The sequence below is a fragment of the Aplidium turbinatum genome, chromosome 2 (assembly GCF_918807975.1).
Source record: "Aplidium turbinatum chromosome 2, kaAplTurb1.1, whole genome shotgun sequence".
Lineage (NCBI taxonomy): Eukaryota > Metazoa > Chordata > Ascidiacea > Aplousobranchia > Polyclinidae > Aplidium > Aplidium turbinatum.
In genome coordinates, this window is record NC_137473.1 from 24,554,393 (window position 1) to 24,581,019 (window position 26,627).

General features: G+C 37.3%; 1 protein-coding gene across 1 annotated transcript in view; it reads right to left on the bottom strand.

Annotated features, from left to right (window-relative positions):
• LOC145764883 (glutamine-dependent NAD(+) synthetase-like) overlaps positions 1-26,627 on the bottom strand; it is a 45,653-nt gene that overhangs the window by 9,600 nt on the left and 9,426 nt on the right. The window contains exons 3-11 of the mRNA XM_082576577.1: positions 21,879-21,972; positions 15,051-15,234; positions 14,718-14,927; positions 12,485-12,770; positions 7,245-7,392; positions 4,026-4,218; positions 3,414-3,530; positions 2,332-2,489; positions 1,237-1,388 (exon numbers count right to left, since the gene is read on the bottom strand). Of these exons, the coding sequence (XP_082432703.1) occupies positions 1,237-1,388; positions 2,332-2,489; positions 3,414-3,530; positions 4,026-4,218; positions 7,245-7,392; positions 12,485-12,770; positions 14,718-14,927; positions 15,051-15,234; positions 21,879-21,972 (1,542 nt within the window). The remainder of the gene's footprint in view (positions 1-1,236; positions 1,389-2,331; positions 2,490-3,413; positions 3,531-4,025; positions 4,219-7,244; positions 7,393-12,484; positions 12,771-14,717; positions 14,928-15,050; positions 15,235-21,878; positions 21,973-26,627) is intronic.

The following is a 26,627-nucleotide window of genomic DNA, read 5'->3' on the forward strand; positions in this document are numbered from 1 at the left end:
TCCAACTTGTGTTCCAGCTTGAACTCAAGTTGGATCTTAGAATGCGGGCCTTAGTATCCTATCCATGTCCTACTTAATTAGCGTTAGCTGTTGCTGCGTTACTATTCATGATTCATGTCCCACTTGTGTTGTCGTCATTGAATTTTTATCCTCCAGGACGGAAAAACATCATTGAAGCACAGCACATAGTAGGCAATTTTTGCAGCACTCGCTTTGGAGTTGCCTGTGATACACTGTTTCCAGTGACTTACATTAGCATGACTGAAATTTATTTTAACTACCCATTACTAAACAATCATTTTGACCTTTCCTGCACTAGAAAACAGCAACACAGTGGTTTCAACAGCTGAAACTAATGTAAACACTCTTTGGTGCGAAGATCAATGCCCTAAGCACAACACACCACGTTGCTGCCTGCTTAATGGAGGTTGTGTGAGCCCCAGCTGTGCTATTACTTATTGTGATGTCCTATTACTTCATTGATGGTTTTTGATAATATTGTGTCATGTGATTAATTTTGGTGTTGTGTCAGTTGCCACTTATGTTTGGTTGTTCACATCGTATGTTTGGCTAGTCAATATTCATGCTAACTGCTTTTCTTATGTTGTGCAAATATGAAAAAAAAAATTTTGCTCAGATTATTATTTTGCCAGCATTTTTGAGTTAAAGTGGGGTATGGCAATAACTTTGATACCCAACAACCCATGTCTATCTAAAGTGGTTTTTGAGTTATGGCGATTGGAGTAGGCAGAAATTTCGGAGTCGCGGTGGGGGGGGGGGGTAAACGGGGGGCCATGAAATTAAAAATTATTTCCAGGTTATTTTTTTCCCAAATGGAACAGAATTAACTTAGGGACAGATCAAAATTCAAATAAAGGGAGCAAATGAAACACCCTAATGCTGACATTGACTAGAACAAGTTTCAAGTGGCGTTTTAACGTTGAAATTAATGTTAATTTACAAATCTGAGATTGAGCCAAACCACGTATCCGCCTTCAATTGTAATGTCCTCTTGACAAATCACAAAAATTTGTCTTTTGTCCCGGTGGCGAATTTGCAAATTTCCAGTGGATAGACAAAATAAAGAGAATTTGACAAAAAAAGAGAACAATTTTCTCCACCGGCTTTCTCTTGTATGAATATTTCCCGGCCCGAGTTGAAATTCTCTAGATGGAATATCTAGCCTCTCGCCAAAATATTGCGTCCGATGCATCACTATCTCTGAGAACCCCTTACCTCAATGGGAGAGCAAAACTGACTCCACAGGCCGGCAAGCTTGACAAACATGCTGTAGGGACCACACTTGGTTATTTTTCTCATTTTCCCAAAGGTAGATAATTCATTGTATGTCATTCCCATGTCAGCTTCGTCAGTCTGTGCTATCTTGCCTGAAATATTAGATTGACGTTAACAAACACAAAACTAGCTGAATAGAAAAAATGAACTCAATAAAACGTGGTTTTATCGAATGCAATTTCGGATCTGGTAGAGAAAAATGTAAATTAAATGTATGGAACGACAAGCGTGTCCGCCTTTAACCGTGGCCAGCGTCTTGTCACAACCGCTGTTGAAAGGTCTCAAACAGACCACAATCCGGATGCCATGTGAGGTTAAGCTATCTTCAAAAGTTGAAAAGCGGTTTTGACTTTTCAAAACATTCTGTCGTATAGTGGTAAATTAGATGGTTTCAATTTTAACCAGGGTTGTAGTGGGTAGCTGCCCGGGTGGGCTGGGTTTTTATAAAAGGACGTGACCAGATCTACAAAACTACTATTACGGATGAGGAATTCTGTTTCAATTTGAGAAAACTTCAAAGTTGTTCAAAAAATAAACCTATGGCAACACCTGTGATGGAACAAAGCTTTTTCTCAAACCTTTCAAAAGTGCTATATATTCAACAAGTAATCAAATCAACACTGCAAAGTTTAGGTGTTTATCCAGATTGTTATCTTTTCTAACATACGTTTTGTTGCAACTACTGTATTGCTAGAAAAGAAAAAAACTATATTCAAACTCTTGTTACATTTAGCAGGCTTAGCAACCGGCAACTCACTGCCTAGGAACATGTTTTTTCACTTAATGCATATTGCATAAATAATAGTCAACTTGCTTTTAAACCAATAAACAAATTATGCAAAATAATTTTTTTACAACTATTTTTACGTGATAAAGTCCATTTTGTGCATAAAAACCCGAGTGGGCTGTTTTTTTTTTTAAACGTTTTTTTTACAACCCTGATTTTAATACGATGAATATTGTGATTTTGCAGCTCGTACTTTTCAAATAATAACAAACACACGATACAAATATAAAATAGAAATGCACGCCAACCTTCATTGAGAGGTTCAAGCTCAGCGGTTGGCGTAGCTTCGACGATTTCCTTCAAAGGTTCAATGTTGTATTTGCTGATTGCAAACAGAATGAAGGACTTAAGATCGGTCTTGCTGATCCCACCGATCGGGTTGATGTCAGCACTCGAACAGTCGTATCTAACAGAATATCACACACATTGTCAGGGTTACTGGGGCAATTCCGGAACAAGGAAAAACATTTACTTAAAATGGTTTTGCACCAAGATTAAAGTTCAAAGATAGACCGTTATACACAGGCTTTATCCAAATGCGAACCTGTAGGAATGACTAGAGGCTGATGTAACTTTGATTTCGACCTCTAGGCTAAATGTACTTTGTATTTCTTTGAAACGATAGTTATGAGAAATTTTCAAAGTGTGATCAGTCTGAATCTCAAAACTCAAAGTTCGAACAAGAAGGTTGCTTGGGCAGAGTAAAAGAATCTGGGTGGAAGTCAACGCCCAAGCAAAGAAGATAGAGAAGATTCGCAGAAAACTTGTGAACAATCCAACAAAGCCCACAAGAAGAGCGAGTTTTCTGCGAATCTTCTCCACTTTTTCTACTGGCGTTGACTTCCGCCCAGATCCTTTTACTCTGCACAAACAACCTTCTTGTTCGAACTTTTTATGCCATGTCCAAATCTGCTTTCCATCTAAGCCCTTTTCTTTTCTTCCAAATCGTTGCGCAAATGCACGCTGCACAGTATTATTCAACTGTGTTCTTGCATACTCCAGTACACAAAATGCTTTTTCTACGCTAGGCTATTGTATGGCATTTCTATATCTAAAAAGCACAACGCCTGAAAATTGAAAGATAAAATTTAATGTTGTATCTGTACATACTGTTAAAATTTGAGATTGTATAAACGATAACTGGCATAGTTACAAGACTGTACAGTGTACAATGATGTCAAATTTTTTGAAACACCCTGTATGTATCTGCATGATAACAGCACCATAAAATCAGCGCAAATTAATATGAAATATAAAGAAAAACTATATTTAAAAAATAAGTTTCCATCTGCTTAAACAAACAATCATTAAAGAAATTAGATGCACAGACTTGGTGAAATATCCTCTGAGAGCCTCATCCACGTTGGATGTCCCCAGAACCAGCAGACCTCCTTCCTTCCCTCTAACCCATCGCATTAGCTGGGCAAACATGTACGCAAGAACCATCCTTGAAATACAAAACATAGTGGTGTTTAATCTTCAACTTTGTTTTTCCAGCGGCTACGGCTAATATTGCTTGGTAACAACAAATGAACAAAAATCAGCTCTGGCTTTATTAAAAGTGCAATAAAATAGTTTGCATATGCTGGTGTGGCTTGGTTTTTTTTTTTTATAAAGCTTGAGATTTCCATTGAGGAAATTATTTTTCAACAATTAACGCACGGCCACAAGTTTGTTCAATCTTCAATCCGCCATCATTTCAACAACATGCCAAGCAAATTGAATGAGGCTGTTCACCAGGCATTCAATTAAATAATATGAGGCAGTTTGAGGCACCAGTATAATTTGCATCAGTAGTACGCCTCATATTATTTAACGTGCCAAGTTTTAATAAACCAACATAAACAATAATATTTTCTCTAAATTAGTCCGATATATTTTTACAAGCTAAGAAAATCAGTCGTTTTTGCATCGTTTTATAAAGAAAAGTAGTCGGCCTCACCTGATCCTGGCTTGGATATTTTGCAGAGCCAAGTTTTCGCGGTGGCTTCCGCCTCGGACCTTGAACTTGGGGATGAAACCGGTGGCAGCGGTGAAGATCATGACAACAGCTTTAACTACTGTATCTATCGACACTTCCAGGTGGCTGGCACAAATACGATGTGCCAAGTCCTGTGCTCTTCGCCGTGTTGAAACTGAAAGATAATGCCTTACGTCGCTAAATGGCACAGGGTATGTTTAAAATCACGTGAGGCACAGGTTTAAATCGTGGTTGTGACACACTTGATTTACGATTAAAAATTTGGCAATAAACCAAGAATTTTCTTTCAATAATTTACAGCATTTTTGACTGGAGATGAAGAAAAAATTAATAATTCTTTCTCAGCTTTAAAATTTTCAAAATTACTTTCCAAAATTAAGCAACATAAAAAGAATTTAATTCTGTTTTTCTTTTTTAGCTTTTCTTTTAAGCAAAAAAGATCTCAGAAGAACTTGTCAGAATTTAAAAGTGATAAAGCTTCGGCAAAGTGTTCGTCTTCTACCTGCACCATAAACACACGAAGCCGCGTAACATATCCAGATTTAACATAATTAAACACTCACAGAAAAAAAATACATTATTATTTTTTATAACAAACGTTTTCGACATCTCATAATGTCCTCGTCAGAAATAACAATTATACTTTTATCTACATCTGATGATAAAATTAAAAATTAATTAATTTTTTTTTTGGCTATGAAGTTTAGAGTTTCACGGCGTAAAGAGAGCCCCGGAAACATCAAAAACAAAAAATACTCCAACATGTTCGAATAGAATCGTCACAAAAGGAAGTTGTGATAACATGTTTACGTGGAGTCTGCAAGGCGGCCATTGTCACTTCTGGGTTTTTCTTTGCCTCCTTCTTCTTGTTTCAAGTGGTGATTTCCTTGAAACAGGCATGGTAGTAGTTTTGTGACGTTTGGCTTCGATCACCGCAAGCTCGCGCGAGAAACTAAATTAGTCTCGCGCTTGCCTTCAGATGATCTCACATTTTTGTAAGCCACACGATGCATTTTTTGACTACGTGGAGAAAAATTCAACAGTATTAGTTTGGTTTAGTTACAGAACGGTCGTTTCTTTTGCTTATCACCAGAGTAGAGAAAAATGGAGAAATAAAACGAAGACGTGCACAATTGTTTCTTATTATTTGCATGGAGTTATAAACCTAGACCAAAGAAAGGAAAGAGAACAAGACCATTTGCGCACAGTTTCCTTTGGCGTTTTTACACTTGAAGCTCGTTGTCTTTTAGCCAGTTTTTAAATATGTTTCTGCATTGGTAAACTGTGTTGAAACCACCGGGTAGTGCAGTCCATGGACAGTCTAAAATCAGATGATCAACAGTTAGCCTGCTTTTTCGCAATTTGGACAAATTGGTGTGTTTTTGTAGCCCCATCCATGAAGAGTGGTAGCAGTTCGGATATGACGGGATAAAATTCTATCATAAGTGATCCATTCCTTTCTTTTACAGGCCAAGAAGCCTGGGAGAGGTTGCGTGGATGATTGATAATTGTCGTCACCGCATGGTCGATTTTTTGTCCAATATTCTTTCCACTCGTGATCTAGATCAGGGGTCACCAAACTTTTTTCTCTGAGGGCCGGATTGCTGCGAGATAACACCTGCGGGCCGGATGCTGATTGCGAAAAGATACACATTATACAACAATTAGAATCTTCACTGACTTGAATTGAGCACAATAAATAACAAAGTCAGCGGTGGAATAGCAAAGTTGTGATGAAAATCGAAAAGTTGCTAGAATAGTTATCCCCTGCTGTGATACACTAGAGGGCATCGTGCTCTTGAAAAAATATTACACCTTTTCAAATTTGGTCTAGGCTGTCCCCATTTGTGGTGGCCTAATGATACAAACAGAACACCAACATTTAGGTTGCCTGGTGGAAAAATGTAGCCTACAAATTCAACATACAACAACAAACTATAAGAACGAACAAGTTTATCAAAGAAGTCTCTATTACACAAAAAGGCAAAGACGGTTGCTAGTGCCAAGGGAAGCACATGTACAGAATTGTAGTGCAGCTGTAATTTCCGCAGCACGTGCGCCACTGAATTGGCTAGAGTGCTAGAGTGGAAATACGCAAGATGTTTTAAGCAGAACACAGCTTGTTCCAGAGAGGGTTATTGAAAGTTAAGCTCCTGTCAAGTGTAACTTCGAGATATATGGGATGTTTTTCATATGACAGTGTTGTTCCTACTGTTTCAATTTTTAGTTTCAGTTCTGAATGGTGGTTGTTAAGGTAAAAAAGAGTTGTAACTGTTTTGGCGGTATTCATACGTAGGTACCATTGTTTAAAGTAATCATTTAGTCTTGATAGATCTTCTGTTGTTTGTAAGAATTTGGACTGGACGACAACAGCCCAGTCATCGGCGTGTCCAAATTTAAGTGAAGTTATCAGGGAGATGTTGCCTGAATTGCTGCCTCATAAGCAAGAAGAAGAAGTGAAGTTATGGTCAGTATATCGTCGCTAAAGTTTATGTTGAAGAGGGTTGGCGCCAGATACTGATTATTGGGGAACTCCATTTTTAATTTATATTCTTTACTAGTTGTTCCTCCGAGACATACATGTTTTTTAATCCAGTTTACTTGCAAAGACAAAAATAAAGAAATACTTAGCGTATCTCAAAAACTAGAGCCAATTTGAAAAAAGGTACATTTTTGGAATCAGAGACCTCGAAATACCCTAAAACGTCTCTCACATCCCATGCCCTGCAACATTGGCATGCATGATGTTGAACTGGTCAGAAGCACTGTGCTTTTTTGTTTTCGATACAGTAAATTTAAACTTTCAAGTTTGTATTTTGTTCATCAAATGTAGATAAAATATATTTGCTATTCCTGACGCGATCCTATAAGGTGTCGAAAACGTTTGATAAAAAAAAAAAATTATGGCCTACTTTTTCTGTGAGTGCTAAAAAAATAAATGTATTGAATCTGACAATATTGCTAGGCTTCATGTATTTATTAACAGATTGATTTTCGCTTTCAGCAGCATGATCGCTGTTTACTTCACAAATATAGATGCAAACGACCTGGTTAGCCTGATACTCCGGGTCCGCTGTAGTTGTAGCGGTTTGTCAATCGCTTTCCAAACACAATTCCCTTTGTTATGTGCAATAACGGGTTTAAGTATTTATTTAAAAGTAAATTTATCATAAAACTCACCAGAAGAATTGTCACTTGCCATGTAGCAAGTGGTAAGGATTTCATTACACAATGCTTCTGCAGAGGAGGGGTAAAACTTCTCATCGCCTATCACCCTGCGAAGGTCAGTCAGGACTTCGGTGTTTTCATTCTTTACTTCTTTGTGAAGCTTTGAAATAAAAAGACTTCAAATAAATATGTAACTGTTGATTCGAGCTAGAGCGGAAGAAGGTTCAAACCTAGGAATTACCGGAGGTAATTATTTTGTAAGATTATTGGAAGATTATTCTGTAACGATGCATTATAATTTGATATTAAAAAAAATCGAGCAAGAAATTAAAGTTGGTCGTATTACGTACGACTTATCAAAAAATACTAATAACCAAAGCGTCAAAAATAAGTCTAAGACAGGGGTCAAAGAATCCCCAAAGAAAATTAAAGCAAAAAAATGCAAAAAGCTACAGAAAATTAAGCAAAATTGCAAGTTCAGATTGAAAAGGTAAGACAAGTTGCATTACATTAAAAAAATTCGAATACGTTCTGCATCAGAAAGCTCTTTTTCCGTATTTGTTAAAGCAGCATACTCAACAAATGCTGCACTCATAACCAGGGTTGTCGGTATTTTACCCGACCCAAAAACCCACTTAAAAAAACTCATAAAAAAAAACAGAGCATCATATTTGTCCAGTTTTTATTAGAAAATTAAAAAAATGAACAAAAACACTACAAGGCACTTAAAACAAACTTTAAATTAGGACTTAAGGATGTGATTGTGAAGTAAATTTCCAAGAATAAACTGAAAACGCAGTGGATATTGTACAGTACCGTACACAAAAATCAAGTAATGCCACTTTGTGTATACTACATTAAAACTCATTTTTGCAAGAAGGCCTTATAGTTAAACTGGTGAAAGTACTACTCTACTGTAGTCTGTATATATGATGTGAAATGCAATGTAGGAGGCTATTAACCAATTACAGATTCTGGATTCTAACGCATGGCTGTTTCAGAGCATTTGCCTAACTGGCCATTGGCCACGCAATCGCTCAATTGCTCATCCATTACTATATATAAATGATAAAAAATATTTAAACATGATGGCATAAATGCTCCTTGCCTTCAAATCTAAAGCAAATGATGCAATAATGTGACTTCTACCACGGTAGCATCAACTTGGTATAGAAATCAGTGGATGATGCAACATCCAACTTGATCTTGAAATTAATGGATGATGCAACATTCAAGCAACAACATCCCTAGTGCATTATTTAGCATTATTTTATTGAGTTATGCAAGCATGTACTGTGAGTGAAAGGCACTTCATTCGTAAAAAGTAGTTTTGAGGTGAAATAAGCATGAATCTACCTTTTTTTGTGTCTTTTTAAAAAACCCCAATAAAACCCAAAAAAACCCGGGCGGGTTGGGCTTTTTTAAAAAAAACGGGTTTTTCTCAACCCTGCTCATAACGACCTATATACCAAAGATGAATGGATTTTAGAATTTAAAATCTAAATCTACTTCGAGATTTCAACCTAAAATCCAAATCTAGATTATAAGCATTGCAAAATCCAAATCCGGATTTGAAAATAAGCTAACATTAAAAGTCTAAAAGTAAGAATATTACAGCGCCTTGTAGACAGAAATTCATTTGAAAACAATCTACTGTATTACAATTAAAATGAAGAACAGCCTTTTTTTTATAGTTTTTAGGAAGTCATTATCGTAATATCCAAAATAGCAGAAGTCCAAATCCGGTTGCTAAAATAGCTTAAATCTAACTCCGGTCCCTAAAGTTAAATCTAAATCCAAGTTTATCTAAGCTACTGCACATACACACACATGCCTTGCCAATATATACACAGGCCTTGCCAATGTGGAAATCTAATAATGATGGCTTGAAGCCGACGTAATTTTGATTTAAACCTTAGACCAGTGCTTCTCAACCTATTTTTCCTCAGGGCGCACCTGCAGACCTCTGAAAATGTGGTGGCGCACTGTACGAGCGAAGCAAGGGCGAAATTTTAGGGTTGTACCATTTATTGCTTGCAACTTTTTGTTACATGGGCTTCATTACTTTGCATTATCTCTAAAGTACTGTATCCATAGGCGCCGACTTTTCAATAAACCTTGGGGGGCGAGAAAGATGATGACGTCATAACTATAACGCTATTTTACTCAATTAAAATAGTCTTTGATTAAGCTTAGAGTCTTGTTTATATTGACACCTAGGTCGCAAACCGAATTTATTAGAACCGCTGCATGAAACGATTAGTTTTACGCATGCAGTACTCCTAGTTGTAAAAACTTTGATATTGTTAGCTCATAATTGGAACAGTTGGAAAACAAACCGATTCATTTCCTTTTCGTGCGAGTGAATAACAATGACCAAGACAGTAAAGTCTTCGAAATAAAACGCAAAAAAATCATGATCTCAAGCAGAGTGGAAACCCGCTATCATTTTTGTTCATCTCGTTTTGCTAATTACTTACCTTCAAAGCGATAACAACGGCGAAGTGTTTTCTCTTCTGTTTTTTTATCGAAAGTCTTTATAGTCTTATATCGAATACCGTATAGCCTATATACTCGACTATCGGTTGAGATGTTCGCAAGTGATTTTCACCTCAAAAAGACAGGTTCGACTTATATACGCGAGACAAGCCGTTGTCTCCAGCTCGGCAGTTTTAAAACTGAACGCATTTTTGCTGCGGAAAAATCATTGCCGACGTAGATTACGGAGTGTGAAAATGGCGTCGTCCGAAGTCAACGTTTTGAATACGTTTATTTGCAATGATTCAAACTTAATTTTCAAATTTAACGATTTCTTGCCAATTCTTAAACTTATGCACTTGTTGAGCAATATGCAAAGCTCATGAGACAAAACAGCAGAAAGAGCTGTTTTAAGAGATCAATTTTTTTTATTTTTGCGTGTAGGATATAATTGTTCTTATTACGTAACATTCCATGATCGTTGAAGTCGATGGCAAACCTTTGCGGCCGCATAAAACAATGATGTCAGGTTGGCTAGGTGATGATAGCGGTAAGAGACGTCGTTAATACAGGCAATATCTGCGACCAAGACCATTTAAACACCTTTTCTTTTATCGGTTTTCGATTTAATTCCCACACATTGTGGACAAAACAATGCGTTCTGTTGAATCATATAATTGATCTCACAGTGGGAAGACCTTGTTGAAAATAGCTCGTGTAATTTAGCTGGTTTACTTAATATTGCCGTGAATAGTTACGTGACTATTCCAGCAGCGTAAGTTACTCTACGATCTACTTTAAAATTTCCATACCGTACGTCAATACTTATATGAACCATCCAATGGTAGTGTCGGGAATAAGCTATTCGACTTATGCACGGGAGAAGGAAATATCACCGATTTTCAGCTCGAAAGTGGGGGTGGACTTATACACGAGATCGCCTATGCTTGAGTATATACTGTAGTGCAGAAGTGTATATTGATGAGTGTATGAGCATGACCATACTAGTATGAGATATACATCAATACAGTGCTTATTGAAGCAAAACACGGACGACAGTTTTGAAAAATGCATTGTTTTTAAGCTGTATTCACGTAATTGTTCGTTGTGTCGTAGTTTCAACTCGATAAAGTTTGCTAAAATCGATTTCATGTTTGAAGTCACAAAAAATCTAACAGACGTTTGGATAACTCGTGAATTGAGAATACATTCAACCTCGCATTCGCTTTTTCGCTACCACGCGTTTTGACTTTGAAGTTGCTTCTCACGCGCGGGAAGATAAGCAGTGTGTGACTGTGAGCGCGCGTGCCGTGCGCATCTCAGTAGTAATTCATGTTCCAGAGAAAGCCATGCGATCAGTTGCTGTTTTGAGGGCAAGAGCAACGTAGGCTGTTTTTCACTTTCGGCATTCTTTAAGTCCGTTTAAATAATCTAAATCTCTTTCGTGAAGTGTTTTATCTTTGAAACACCACTTATAATAGCCATTTTTGTTGCCCCTCAACCATAAATTTACGGGGGGCGCCGCCCCTTGGCCCCCCCCCCGGAAGTCGGCGCGTATGACTGTATCCTCAATAAAATTAGCCAAAAATGCTAGAAAATTACAAGAAACTAAGCTTTAATACTGTAATAATTCAAATTATAAAAATACTCAGCACAACTTTTGGGTGAAAAAATTTTGGCTCTGACCGACAAAATATCACATCATTTAATAAACTGAACTAAACTAAACTGAATTTAATAAACTAAATTTAATAAACTAAACAAACTGAACTTCATTGCGAGTCAGAGAACACATAATTTCTATTCCTAACTCTAAAAAATACTATATACATTAAAAAAACATAAATCAAATATAGTTATTACTATCTGAAGCCTTTACAAATTGTTTCACCTAACGGATCATCAGAAGGTCTTATTCAAATTTGAATAAGACCTTCTGATGATCCGTTAGGTGAAACAATTTGTAAAGGCTTCAGATAGTAATAACTATATTTGATTTAATTTGCTCTGCTTTGCTTTTTTGGCTTAGCATTGAGCACTTTTTTGTAGTATTGATAGTTTTCATTGTTTTAAAAAAAAATATATATTTATTCGATTTCCCTGCTGCGCACCTGGCGGTCTTCCATGGTGCACCGGTTAAGAAGCTGCACTCTATGCTAAAAGTGTTTTGCATATCTTTGAAATGAGAGTTTTGAGAAGCTAAATGGCCAAAGTGTGATCATTGAATCTCAAATAACTGCAAATTCCTAGCTTCACGTTTAAAAATTAAAAAAATATTTTATTGTTAGCAGTGTTGCCCGATGGTCTTTGGATTTCCAGCACAAGTGCCAAAATATAGTCCATTATTAATTGAAATGTAACGATAGCACAAAAGCAGCTCAAAATCATATAAAGACTTCATTTATCGATCACTACTCAAACTATTGTGACAACAAATAAAGCGTAACAGAGCGGCCTACAGTTTTTATTTATTTTCGTCGTATCCAAGGTTACGCCCGGTGGTAGAAGATTTAGATTAGGTGCACGGAAAGGCAAGAAAGCCAATTTTCGTGTCCATTTTCAAACCTGCCAAAGACGCAGCCACATGGCGTTGAGTGGTGTCGAACCGGCTCCCCCTTTTGAGTGCTGCACCATGGCTCTCACCACTCTATCTCCAGTCAAACCTGAACCTTGCACGCTAACACGGCCTGTGCGTACTGGTCACCATGGCTGTACTATACCATTGATGCGATAAATTAAGTAGCTTAAATTAATCTACTTTAATGTAAACTCACCAAGTTACACATGCAATACACGATGCAAGCTACTGAAGAGCTATCAACTCCTCCACTAAGCGGGAGGAAGAACCCGGATTGTCCGCTCCGACGGAGGTAATCCCACAACCAACAGGCAGGTCCTAACGCAATCTCTTCCTCTAAAGAGTAACGCTTCAGCTGGATCTCTGGAGTTAATTGAAGATTCAAAGATACTCCACTGGATGAGAGAGAGAAGTCGTGGAGGATTATGTTAGGATACTCGTCTTCTTGAGAGTTACTCACAGACTGACTGGAACGAGTTCCTCTAAAAAAAAAAATTAAAAACTAAGACAACAGTCCACTACACAACAAAGTATTTCTAAAGTTACCAAGTAAAACAAAGCGGACTGCACTTCCCTTCCAGTCAATGCTTTTCGAAGAAAACTTTCTTCCTTTCTCCTTAGTACTCATACCATGTTATACGGTGGTATGTACGGTGCCATATGGTGTCGTAGGCAGAGCTCTGTAAGTTGGAATCATGGCAGAAAGATTTCTATCATTTCTAGTTTTTAACAAATTTTGTATAGCCTAGTGTTTTAGGTATATATACATTATTTCATTGAAATTTTTAATTTCTTCCGTAGTGTCCCGATTTTCCTCATTGGCCTAGCCCTAGAAAGATCTACAAAAGGCATTTTACCTTGCATATTATCTATTCACACTGAAATTGGTTAGTTTAACAGTTAACTGAGAAAACAGTTGTGTCTACTTCGAAGTGTTTCATTATTTTTTCAGTAATTGAGGGCACACAAAAATTCTTTCTTCATGATCAATTGCTAAAAGCGCAAGTGTCTCATGCGACTGGATAGGTTAATAAAATACGATTGAGAGAGCACAGCAAGCATGAAAATTTTGCAAATAACGACAAAAAATTACTCTTATTCCTTATTTTGGGGATAAACATGAACCCTGGATCCGTCACTGACTCACTGTGTACGAGTATATTTTTCATATTTATGAAAAAATATTAATTGAAGCCCAGAAGTAATCTGTACACCATTCTCAGTGGTACAGTACACCCTATTTGTGATCTGGAATACACTTTGGTATACAGCATACCCGGTTGAAGATCATTGCTTAGTGCTTATAAGTTATATATAAAAGATATATATATATACAGCATAAATTACATTACATCTGGCAAACCAAGAAAAAACACCATTTTAATACGGACACGATACAATGTCGATACATAGAGCAGTTTTGAGTGTTGTCGCGAGCTGCATAAAAGCGGCGCATGGGCGGATCTGGCCCGGGGGCAATAGGTTGCCCCCCTTTGAACTATGAAGGTACAATTGTTTCTGTTTTCACTGAAAAAACATTGTAAGTTCCATCTTCCCTGGAAGAAGTGCACTTCTTTATCCACTTCATTTTCTTACTTGCTGTACACATGACAGTTTTAGTAACAAAAATCTAATTATGTTTCTCCTGTTTGTCTGCGTCACAGTACTCATCAAAACAGTATCAGGACAACTTTTTCTCGCTGGGCTTTTCAAAAATTTGTGAGAAGTACTGCAGGCCTGTAGCTGCAATTGTTAATTTTAAAAAAATTGCAAGCTGAATGATTAAAATGCGGTCTAAAAGTAACATGTTGCGCAACAATAGGTGCGGGTCATATAAAAATGCAACTCGGGCCATAGCTGGCTCTCGTGGGCCAGACTTTGGACACCCCTGGCCGATACGGTTTAATAATACCGTACAAGGTAAATTTGTCGGGGCATTGAAATAAAACAGTGAAAAACATTGACACTGCAGGTACTATATTAACAATTGGTTAGTACTATCATTACTAAGCTTGTACTTAATTGTTTTGAGTATAACATGATGTCACAAAAAAAGCTCGCAAGAAAACCACAATATTAACCAACAGAGTGAAGTGTGTGAAATGTGGATGAGCAGTTCACAAAGAAACAATAAATAAGAATCGATTTTAGACTGCACATAAATAATGGTGGAACTCTTTTTTGATTGAGAAACACTGAAATACAGTTTGCTAAAAGAAGTGTGACATGTTCAAGAAACCAATGTTGAAAGATAAAAGTTACATTGCGTCTACCTTAGGCAAGTAGATTAGTAGCAATTTATCTCTTTTGCAACATGATGCCATCAAGATAATTAATGCAATATATTTCTATTCACAATCTCAATAGACCTTTGCCACCTATCAAAGTCATATTGAGTCTGGTAAAAATAAAAATTATGTGAATCAAACCTGAATGCGGCGACATCATCAAGGTCAACTGTTGCTACATTGACTTCTACATGTTTCATGCTGAATTGTGAGCCTTGGGAAACTATCTGACCATTGATGGCAATCAAAGATGATCCATCATAGTAGAGGCGGCCGGCATCACATCCTAACTGGTTGGAAAGTAAATACACGCCTCCCACTCTTTGCGTGGCAGACTGTACCATCAAAGACCTGCACAGCAACGTTATTTTTACATACCTGATCAAGTGATCAATTATAACTGTTTTTGTGCTTACACCTGAAATGACACTTCACTGAATACTAATCATTACATATTTCAAAGATGCTACGCACCTTAACTTCAACAACTTGCCGATGTTGAAGTGACTCCCGCTGGAGTTAGTGAAGATTTCCACGCCAGCGAGTGCTTGTGATGAATGTGTGGTTCTAGCCGTCCATAGCTCCTCACATATTTCGCTGCCGATACAGGTATCTCTTGTTGTGATAATCGCGTCACCGATGGGAGCAGTAGATTGTCCTAATCAACAGAAAGCTTCACTTACAACAATCTCATCATGACATCCAATAGACAAGAATGATATTAAAGTTTAAAAGTTGTCCGCCTTCCAATAAGCGGACTTTGGTTGGAAACTGTAAGTCAACATCCAGTTAGATTCTATTTTAGACGATACGATCTGGGATGGTGACGCTTTTCAAGAACAATATACAAGGGTTTCATCCAGAAAATGCAACTTTGCGACTTTCAATACAACTTTCCAAGCTCTGGCAGACAACAGAGGAAGCCAACTTTCTCTGTTTTTGAAAAATTGCACTGAGCCTTATAGTCATTTCTTCATCTTTATGATATCAGATGAGCTGCTTGAAACGTCAGGATGATACAGCTCCTCTTCAATCATTTTGTTCATGAGAACCATCATTGTCAAAGTCCTCTACACCATAGTTTTTCCAAAGAAAACACATTGAGCTCATGCCATTCGAAGACATACTGTAATAAATGCTGACTTATTTTTTTAATTTGAAAAACTACCGTCAATTTAGCAATCCCTGTGAAAAGTGGAGTAATTCATTTCAGTACCTTATCAAAGTAGTTTAGCCTAAGAATAGAAGGTTATATATGTCTAAAAAGCTTACAAACCTTGATCGGCAATGAAACACTTTCATATTACTATATAATGATGTAAGCTCCCGGTACCTTCAACTTATTTCGACATGTACCTGTCTATTTGTCAAGAAGTTAAACATTCACAATTTACATATCATGTTTGTCACAATCCATAGATATAGCTCACACAGTAGGCTACATTATGCGTCTTGACCAAGCGTACTATTTTAATTGTATAATTTTTATGAAATGTTATTACCGGTTACTGTCCTATAGTGACCTTTGATTGCAAAATCCTTATTATTATGTAATTTACTTCTAGAAGAATCTGCTGCATACGGTCAAGACTCGAAGGTTCTCCGACTAGATCGAGCAATTTGCAAGGTAGTAAGGTTGTTATGGCATCATAAAGATGTTTAAGGTTAGTAAAACTTGACCAGAAGAATGAATTCTTATGATGTAACATTATCGTACCTTCTGGAAGTTGCTGGTCAAAACAAACTGGCTATAAATAGTGGAATAATTTGCGTAGATTATTATTATTGAGATGATTATTGAAATTGAGAATTGAATTGAAGTTGAAATTATTGAAAACAAGTAGATGGGAGTTGGTGCTATTAAAAGTTGTGATCGAGATTACAGTTGATAAAGCTTTTGTAGAGAGTTTGTTTTGTTGAATCATAGACAAATAAAACAAAGTAACTTAAGCGGGTTTAACATGTTTTATTACAAAGAGATATAAAATAGTTAAAAAATCAACTGAAACGTTTTCGACACGTACATGTGCAAAACATCTAGCAAAACTTATAAAAAATACATTAATTCTGTATATAAAACATTTAAAGTGCACCCATATTTTCAACTGAAGTCGCCTGCCCTACCCCCTTTGCTCTTTCTTCGAATGTTGTGTATAAGTTTAGTTGTTTGCATGATGCAAACCAGACGGTACATTGGTATTGTAATTCGTGAAAAATTTTTAACAGTTGCGGGAAAATTTTGGCAGTTGCGGTTTATTTTGTTCAATGGTTTTGTTCCATTTTGAATGTAAAAAAGAAACATTGAAACATACGTAAAACAAACAAATAAAGCAGACTCTGATAGTAACATACATAAAAATTCAATTTTCAATAGACAGTTAGTAGTAGTAAGGTAATTTTAATCCGGTGATGTCCCCGTTACCGAGGATGGCCGGATTCACTTCCACGTGCCGCAATCACCTTTACACCCTGCCTCCACATTGACCTGTCAAAAACATCATTTCCTTTAAGCCGACCTTGCTGCTTTCCTCTTCAACTTGCCTTTTCCACGTTTTCTTGGGTCTTCCTTGATTTCTATGACCCTCCACTCGCAACACCAGCGCTCTTCTCAAAACATCTTCTTCTCTCTGCTCAAAACATCTCTCAGTCTTCATCTCTGCTCAAAACATGAACATACCACCTCACTCCATTCGCCTTCGCAAACTTATCAACATTCTTACTCAACCCAAGCAAGTTCATAAGTTCTTCGGTATTCCTTTTGTCCATCTGCTTCACACTACACATTGCCCTCATTATCACTCTCTCAATTCTTAAAATTGCCAATTCGTTTTCCCGTAATCACCATGTCTCATTCTGTACAGCAGTGGTTCCCAACTCATGGGTCGCGACCCAAAGTTGGGTCGCCTGATAATTTTTTTGAGTCGCTTGTTTTTCAGGCATATTGTATCTTGAAGCATCGTCATAAATGTCATGTCATAAATGGTCATGAAGCATTTCATGTCGAGACATCGGAAAGTTTGTAGCATGATCGTAGTGCAAGAAGTTTTAACAATTTTCGCTTTTATTATTGTTATTATTATTATTAAATGTAAACCGAACAAAAAATTTCAGTCTCAAACATAAATTAACTTGACAAAGTTAAGGGATATATATTGCAACGTGCACTATATGTCACGAACGCTATGTCGGACAAAGTATGACAAAGTTTTCCACACGTTGGACCACGCATAGTCTGGTGTGGTAAAACGCATCAAAGACAAAGCCCCAAGTGCTGGATGGACTTATTGCTTTCTCCACAGAGAGGCCTTTGCTGCAAAAAAGCTGTCTCAAGAGCTGCACGAAGTGTTGAATGATGTGAAGTGTGTAAACTTCATCAAAACAAGTCCACTAAATCGGCATTTGTTTTCGTCTTTGTGGATTCTGATTATTATCAAGCATTGCTGTTGCACACAGAAGTGCGATAGTTGTCACGAGGTTGTGTCCTGAAGCGAGTTTGTAATTTGCAAGAGGAGAATTCTATCTTCCTGAGGCAACAGAACTGTGTGAGATTAGCCGAGAAGTTTTTGCAAGAAGATTTCAAAGCAAAAGCTGCTTACCTTGCCGATATATTTGACTCTCTAAATTCTCTAAATTTATATATACAAGGCAACGGTTTTACGGTGATTGATCACGCCGCAAAAGTTTCTTCTTAACACAAAAAAACTCATATCCTGAAAAAGTTATGTCACCAGAGATGAGTACGATATATTTTCTCAGCTAACGCAATATATCTGTGGCAATGAAGTTGATATTAAGCAAACGATAATTAATTAGACACCTGGAACAGTTTGCCAAAAAGTTTGTGCGCTACTATGGAGAATCTCAAACACTTAATAACCAAAATGATTGGATAATAATTGATCCATTTGTTGGAACAGATCTGCCTCAACTTTCCATCCATGTTGCAGAACAGTTTATGGACATAACGACAGAAGTAGCAAACCGTATTTCTTTTGCGTCCTTCAAAGACAAATACCCCAAAGATTCTGCAAATATCCACTTTTGGGCTTCCATGTACAAAGTGTATCCCACAGTTTTACAATTAGGGATTCAAAAACAGATTCCATTTGCAACAACTTGGCTTTGTAAGATTGGATTTAGCGCCATGTGTGTATTGAAAACTGAACAGCGAACCGGCTGGAAGTTAAAGCCGACATGCGGCTATGCCTAAGCAAAATAACGCCTCGATTTCAAAAACTCACTGACAGCAAGCCAGCACAGCTATCTCATTACTCATTAGTGATTTGATAAACATATTATTTTCGGAAAAAGTTACTGCTTTTGTAGTGCTGTTTGTTTGCAACACAATCTTGTATGGCTTTTAAAATATTATGACAATTTGCTTAGGTCGCAAGATTTTACCGAACTGATTTTTTTTTTAAATGGGTTGCCTTAAAAACGAGTTGGGAACCACTGCTGTACAGTGTACAGCATAGCAGATCTCACACAAATATTATAAATTCTTCTCATTATTCACCAAAATCTTCCTACCACAGACCACAGTACAATTCTCTGAATTTCACCCAACCAAACCATACTCAAGATTGCAGTCACTGCCGCTTCACAACAGATAGAAAAAGGCATTCACTGTTTCAACTTCATCATTTAGCTTTTCAACAGGACCTGGACCAACCATTCTTTCTTCTATCTCAACCTTCTTACATCTGTAGCGGATGCTGTAGTTAACACGTACGCTCATATACAGCCGTCAGAGAGGCGGCGACATTCCTGGGATTCCGAAAGCACGCAGTAATTTCTAATTGGAAGAGAAGGTTCCAGAATCCGACTTGATGTCAGTGAAGTGAAGCGCGTTACGTCAGAGAAAAGGCTCTCTAGTGCCACAGAGAACGTTCCAGAGTCCGACTCAACGTCAGAGAAGTGAAGCGCGTTACGTCAGAGAATAAAAAACTCTTGAGCGTCACATACCTTTCACATTCAAAATAATCTTTGGATCTGTATGTTACCCTTTTCATCTTTATAGCCTACATCTTCCATGTACCGGTACCAACTTCCTGTATCTTGTACACATAACTGAATTTGCCATCCCTCTTCTTCCACATACACCAAAAGAGTCGTTTTTGCTCATTGTGATTTACCCTTCTGTTTCACGTATTACAACCTTTGTCTTTTTGATGTTGACATATGCACACCTGCAGGCCTCGAAACTGAAGGCAGCCATCGCGGCCAAGGCCGCAATTAACCTACAAAAACTGACATTTTGTCCACCGGGTCTTGCCCTTCTGTCAACCGCATTTGTCCGCCATGAAGTTCCGAGAAAATTTACGCAAGCGGCCTTGCAAATAAAGTACTTTGCCACTTATAATCACAAAGAATTAAAAAGCAGTCAAAGTATCCGATAAATCACAATACACCTGTCTATGTTTGAATTGTTAACATTATTGACCAAGCAGCTGATGTCCGACATCCACAGGATGCAAGTGACATCACAATATACTTTATTGATGCGATATATTCAGTCTTCGAAAATAGCGTCGGCAAATGGTGCATTAGCGTCGGCAATAAAAATGCCGAGGCCACACGAGCGGTTGTAAGGTTAGGGTCAGACATTCCTCCCAGTCGTTATTGCACAGCCATAGATTTGTTCCTTAGTCAATACCCTGATGGAGCTCTGCGAAAGAGGCATGTGGAATGTGGATGGGTATCAAAGCATTGGGTATCAAAGCACGAAAGCCACAAAACGTGGACGCTTCATTGCAAACGGCAACGACGATGTAGATTTACAGCTAAGCGATGCCGATGAGCCTCTTGATGTGTCTGATTCCAGTGATGACGCGGCAACCTCATCCTCCGATACAGCATCTGATGATTCCGATTCTGACAGCTAGTTCTTTATCAAACAGGCTTTGTGTTGTTCGCAGTATCCCAATTGTGCCGAAATTATGTTAGTGCATACGTAAATCGAGGCAATCTTCTCGCAGAGAGCTATTAATTTGTTGCCGGTACCTGGTTGACCAATTGACGTTATTTTTATGATAATTCAACGTTGCTAGATGTCGAATTAATGTAAAACAAACGTAACTTTCTTATTGGGCATTGTTGTTACGCAATATAACCCCGCCGAGAAAATTAAATCGATTTGTGCTGACTCGAACGTTGAATCAACCCAAAATCCCCTCGTGAGTTTCTTAACGTGAATTACTGTAACAGCGTGCGACGTCCGTATCTTGTAGCTCGCTTTATCGCTACTTTTGGCATTATTACGTCACAACAAACCAAACAGTGTGGTCGTGATAAACTACTCTAGTATATTTTTCGCTTCTGCCGAAGTAAAAATGTGCTAATTTCGAAAACTGTATGTTGATGCGTGTCGAAGTTCCGATGGCCACCATGTGCTTGTGATTGGCCGCCGAACAGCTTACAGAACCCTGGTAAGTGGTAAACTGAAAAATTGTCTGAGAGGGCAGATCCAATGCGGACTCTTGTCCTTGCCATAAAAACTCATCAATGCGTGCACACTGCACAAGTGCCTCTGGCACTTTTTTTTATCGCCTGTTCAATCACTCTTCTCAGAACTCTATCAAACGCCTTTTCCATGTCCACGATATTCCTGTTGCAACCTTATCAAAATAAAAATGACATCTGTTCCCGGGCATAAATCCAGGCATAAATCCAAACTGCATCTTGTATGTAGCTTCACTAAAGATCTTATTCTATTCTCCTTAACCTTAAGCAGTGGTTGGCAAATCACTTTGGCCTGACTCAGAAACTGTTCTGAGCTTGACACTGCAACAGTGCAACATGGTGTAAGGAAAAACCCTGCATTTTGATCACATGCATTTTAATTACAAAAACTGAGTCATCATAATCATCATAACTTTAGAAACTAATAAAAAGTTATTTTCTGTTTTGATCAAGAATATAAAAATTTGATATTCATTCTACAACTTCAATCATTAACTTAACATTATTCTATTGCTTAAGTTGAAACATTAAAATTGAACGAACAATTTCTTCACAAAACCGGAATGGCCCGTTTCGGGGAGTCCGATTTGGTGAGTTCTCTATTCGATAATTTTTTGAAATTTTGGTTAGGGGTTAGGGTCTTATTTTAACGTTTAGCGACGTTAAAACGATGTAAAAGCGGCAATGATAATTAGGCTACGGTACACGATAATTTTCAAAAAAAATTCAAAAAATCACCGAATAGGAAACTCTCCGAATAAGGCTCTCGCCGAATAGGAACTCACCGAATCAGACTCATCGAATAGTAGCAAACCGTCACAAAACATGCACCCAACCAACCTGTGACGTCATACACACACTGTGGGAGTATGAAGTCCTCGACTGTCTTTGCCTTCATCCATGGCGTGAACCAACGCAACTCTCGATAGTTACCCTGTAAAGATGATTATATTCTATAACATATATTCCACGTTTTAAATTTTGCTTCATATTAAAAAGTACTTACTTTCACTTGCCAAGTAAATGGTTAAAGAAATCCTGTATACTGTCCAGCCATTTTTATATTCACATAAAATGGCACTGCACAATCTACTTTCACTTCTTGTTCAGCAGTGCTTCAACTTTGAGCAGTTGAGCACGGTAACCAATGTCTCTAAAACTGTGTTCCTACTAATATAATATGCACAGGCCTCGCTAACATACAAGCATTCACATTTGACTGGAGGGTGGTTTTTTAACTTGAAGATGTATAAAGAGTCGGTACACGACATCTGGGCAAGACAAACTGGGCGATACCCACTTGGGCGAGACCATGTGGGCGACAGACCAAGTGGGCGACGGCCAAAGTGGGCTACGGTAGCGAAAGTTTAGCCGTTCGAGACGGTGGTGACATATTTAATTTATCTAGTTGCTTTGCGGCGTCACGGTTTATTGTGAAGCTTAAGAGAAACCTCTCAAAAAAGAGATAAACGAATGGCCAAAGAGTGGTTGAAGTCAGTTATGAACGCTCCCAAACCGTTAATTATAGAAGCTTGTCAGTCGTTATAAAGTCATATTTTCTGTTTTAGATCATAAAATATGACTTTTCATTTTTACTGTAAAATTCAATGATTGAACCCTAGTAATTTCGTAAATGCAGTTCAAACAGCTCTTCTGTAGACATTGAAATTTAATAATTTGTGGAAGAGAGGCAATGAGAGTTCTCACGCTGAGTTTCATGAAGCATGCTGTAATAGCGCTTGCTGTTTGATGTTAATTTGCATTGTGACATCATCATGACACATGATTTTGCAACACACAATCTAGTGTCTGTTTGGTAGGTAGGCCACATGCATTAGACACGGAGATTAGCATAAATTTGATGCTCTAAAAATAAAGTCATGTTTTTCATTTTTAGTTCATAAAAAAATGGCCCTAGTAATGACTGTCACTCAGTCACAATGTGTTCTGTAAACTGCTGATGTGGCTACGCAGCGTCTAGACTAGAGCATTCGGATTAAAAAATATCAGTTGACTTTAAGTGCCCAAGTTAAAATTATGACTTACGCCTCTTGAGAAGTCCTACATAGTCTGTGGTGAATCCTGTCCATTAAAGTTTTATTGGTACTTTGACATACAACATTGTAAACGTAAGTTAATAGCAAGTCTCTGTGAGACATTGGATTTTCCGCGCACATACGATTTAGAGCATCTAGAACACTAATTGCGCGCTTTATTTTTATTTTTTTGGTCACTTATTTGTCATTGACCGATGTTTTAGCAAAATGTACGAAAAAATATATATATTGTCAATTTGGTCAAAATGTCCAAAAAAAATATATAGTCAATTCGGCCGGGTGTTGCAAGGTTGAGTTTTGCTGATGAACGTTGAAGAAACGTTTGTCTGTTGTAACTTTTCTCAGATAAAACACGACAACGTTTCTCAGCGAAACTTAATGTTGCAGCTAGTTAGGAAGTGCAAATTTTGGTTTGTATCATCTACTTGAAACGAAATATTTTCATCAGAAAAAATGACCGAAGTAAATATAAAATGACCAAACTTTTACAAGTCATTTCGGACAAATGACCGAAAAGTCTCAGCGAAAAAGAAAAAAAAACAGATTGCGCGTGCTATGTTGGTGGCTGTAGCATTTTCATCAGCATCAATGGTGACCGGAAGTTTTTGCAACATTTGCCGCTAGAATTCAAAACTGACTTAAGTCTATTTTTAGCATTTTGAGCTAATTGCATATGACTGCACTTACCTGTACAACTGAACAAATTTCTTTGACATGGATGTGCACAAAGAGACTGACTATTTATCAATGATAGGCAATATGTTGGTTCACAAAAATCACCGAAGACTTTGCCACTAGGTGGTGCCATTAATTTTTTTTTGTATGTTGTTGGACTTAAGTCTTTCTTGCTCCGAAATATTTTTGATTCATTTTAATGTAAATGGACATAAGTCTAATTTATCCTGAGGGTTAAAGTACGTACATGCTGAAAAACACAAATAAATTGTTTAATACCAGTGCAGCATCATTCATTTTCATTTGATGAATCACTTTTATAGGTAAAGTATCATAGCATAGGCTACAGCAAAATAACGTAATTTTTACTTAAACTTTCATGTTCAAAATTTCTTTATCACAAATTTAATTATTCAATCACACTGACACAAAGTCTTCCAAAAAACTCTTCTTCTTAACAAACTCTCACACTAACTGTGAATTTGCAACATTTTCCCAAAAGAGAGTAAAACTGCTGTGTAGTTGTGCTGAATTATCTTTCTCTGTTCAATTGACATGTTGCCATTTCATACAGTTAGTGCAATTCAACCTTTAGTGTCTGCAATTAAATGTATATAATGTACTTAAACAACTACCACTGTTAAATTATTACAAATTATTAAATTTCAATGTCTACAGGAGCTGTTTGAACTGCATTTACGAAGTTGCTAGGGTTCAATATTGAATTTTAAAGTAAAAATGAAAAGTCATATTTTATGATCTAAAACAGAAAATATGACTTTACAACGACTGACAAGCTTCGATAACGATTAGGGAGCATTCATAACTGACTTTAACCACTCTTTGGCCATTCGTTTGTCTCTTTTCTGAGGGGTTTCTCTTAAGCTTCACGATAAACCGTGACGGCGCAAAGCAACTAGATAAATTAAATATGTCACCACCAATTCGAACGGCTAAACTTTCGCTACCGTCACCCCCTTTGGCCGTCGCCAACTTGGCTCGTCGCCCACTTTGACCGTCGCCCAAACTTGTTACTTGTTAAAACCCGAAACTTGTTAAAATAGTTTGCTAAAAGTTGTTGAAAAGGTCCAGAAAGCAGAAAAGAAGCACGGAAAAACAAATGGAAAATGCTATAAATAAGGAAAATATATGGAATATCTTAAAGGCAACTGTTAGGGACAAGGCTCTAGGAAAGGTTACGGTACTTGAAAAGAAATGCTGAAAGCAATGGAGAAAATGAAAATGCATGAAGCAGCCTGTTCCATCATAATTATGTGCGTGAAGAAATGATAAAAGCTGGAGGTTTATAAAGTAATGTTGCAACTGTCAAAAGATATTGGATAATGCGGAATGTAACAAGAATGGAAACCAAGCATTGTTGTGCCATGGTTCAAGGGGAACGTGAAAAGTTGCAGTGTATATAAGGGTATATCATTCATTTGCCTGAAGACTTTACCAGACAATGCACAAGAAATGAGGTCAATCATAGAAAAGCTTGCTGTACAAATTAAAAGACTTTTACTAGTATTGGAGGAAGGGTTAATTTAAATGTTAGCCATGGCTATAAGATATAACAGCATATTGTTAGACCTGTGGCACAAACAATTTGGAATTTCGATCCAAAATATCCCCAAATTACTTTTTGTTTATGGCTTAAAGTTCAATAGTATTTGCTACAGCACTAAAACACGTTAATAATGTTGCAAGACAACCACAAACATTCATTTTTCTGGCCTTGAGTTCGTCGTAAAACATGGTAAAGTGGTCATTTGGATTTATGCACACCGCACAAAACTACACGCATGTGCAAAAGTGTACCGAAAAGCAGAGGTGGGCAATAGCATGCTACTTTTTTGTTGGAACACCATTGAGTCACCAGAAATGGTAGCACCCAAGCAACAAAAATTAGCAAAACACATTCATCTCTCGATCAACTATCGCAGCAAACAAATCACTAGCACAGCTTATAACAGTTTTATTACCATTCCATAATCCATATATATATACAAAGGGTTTCTAAGCGAGCACTAAACCAGGCTGAAGCTAAAGTCATTATGAAACTCCATTTCACAATAAATATGGCGCTGTTTACGAAATTCTGTGCAACAGTTGAGACGCAGTAGCCTATATTATATTGGCCAAACTGAATGCAACATAAATTTCCAGATTAAAGGTCATAGCAGAGCGTCAAAATTTGAAATTAAAAAAAAAGTGTTTTTCAGCTCACCCTTCTACTTGTTCAAACAACATATCGCCGCTTTAATTCAAAACTGACTTAAGTCCACTTTTCATGATTTTGACTTTTTTGCATTTTTTTGCTAATTGGACATAAGCCCATGTTATGAGCAATTTGCTAAGCTGTACCTGCCTTAAAACCAGAGATACTGTAGGCTTATGTCCACACATTTTTCCAAGTTTTAATAATTTATAGACTTATGTCCATGCATGGACATAAGATAAATTTTTTTATAAAATATTTGGACTTAAGATATTTTTGTGGACTTATGTCCAAAAACTATCAGTGTAATTTTGGTTGTAAGTCCATTACCAATTACTGGCAACTAGTTAAGCTTGCATTGTATCAACATCATAATAACAATCACTTTGCCTTGCAACAAAACTACAGCAGTTGGCCTGCACTTCAACTGGCAGCATGGCAAGTACGGTTTAATTGAACAGTCATATGCACATTGTATCTATGCGTTCGGGGATTTAAGTAACTTTCAGATTTTACACCTGTACGTAACATACGAACAGAAACCACACAGTCTTGCCATGATCTCTTAGATAATAGATATTTTATACCAATACAGCATCAGAAAAGGTTGTTGGCTATACCTCCTAGCAGGGAAAACGT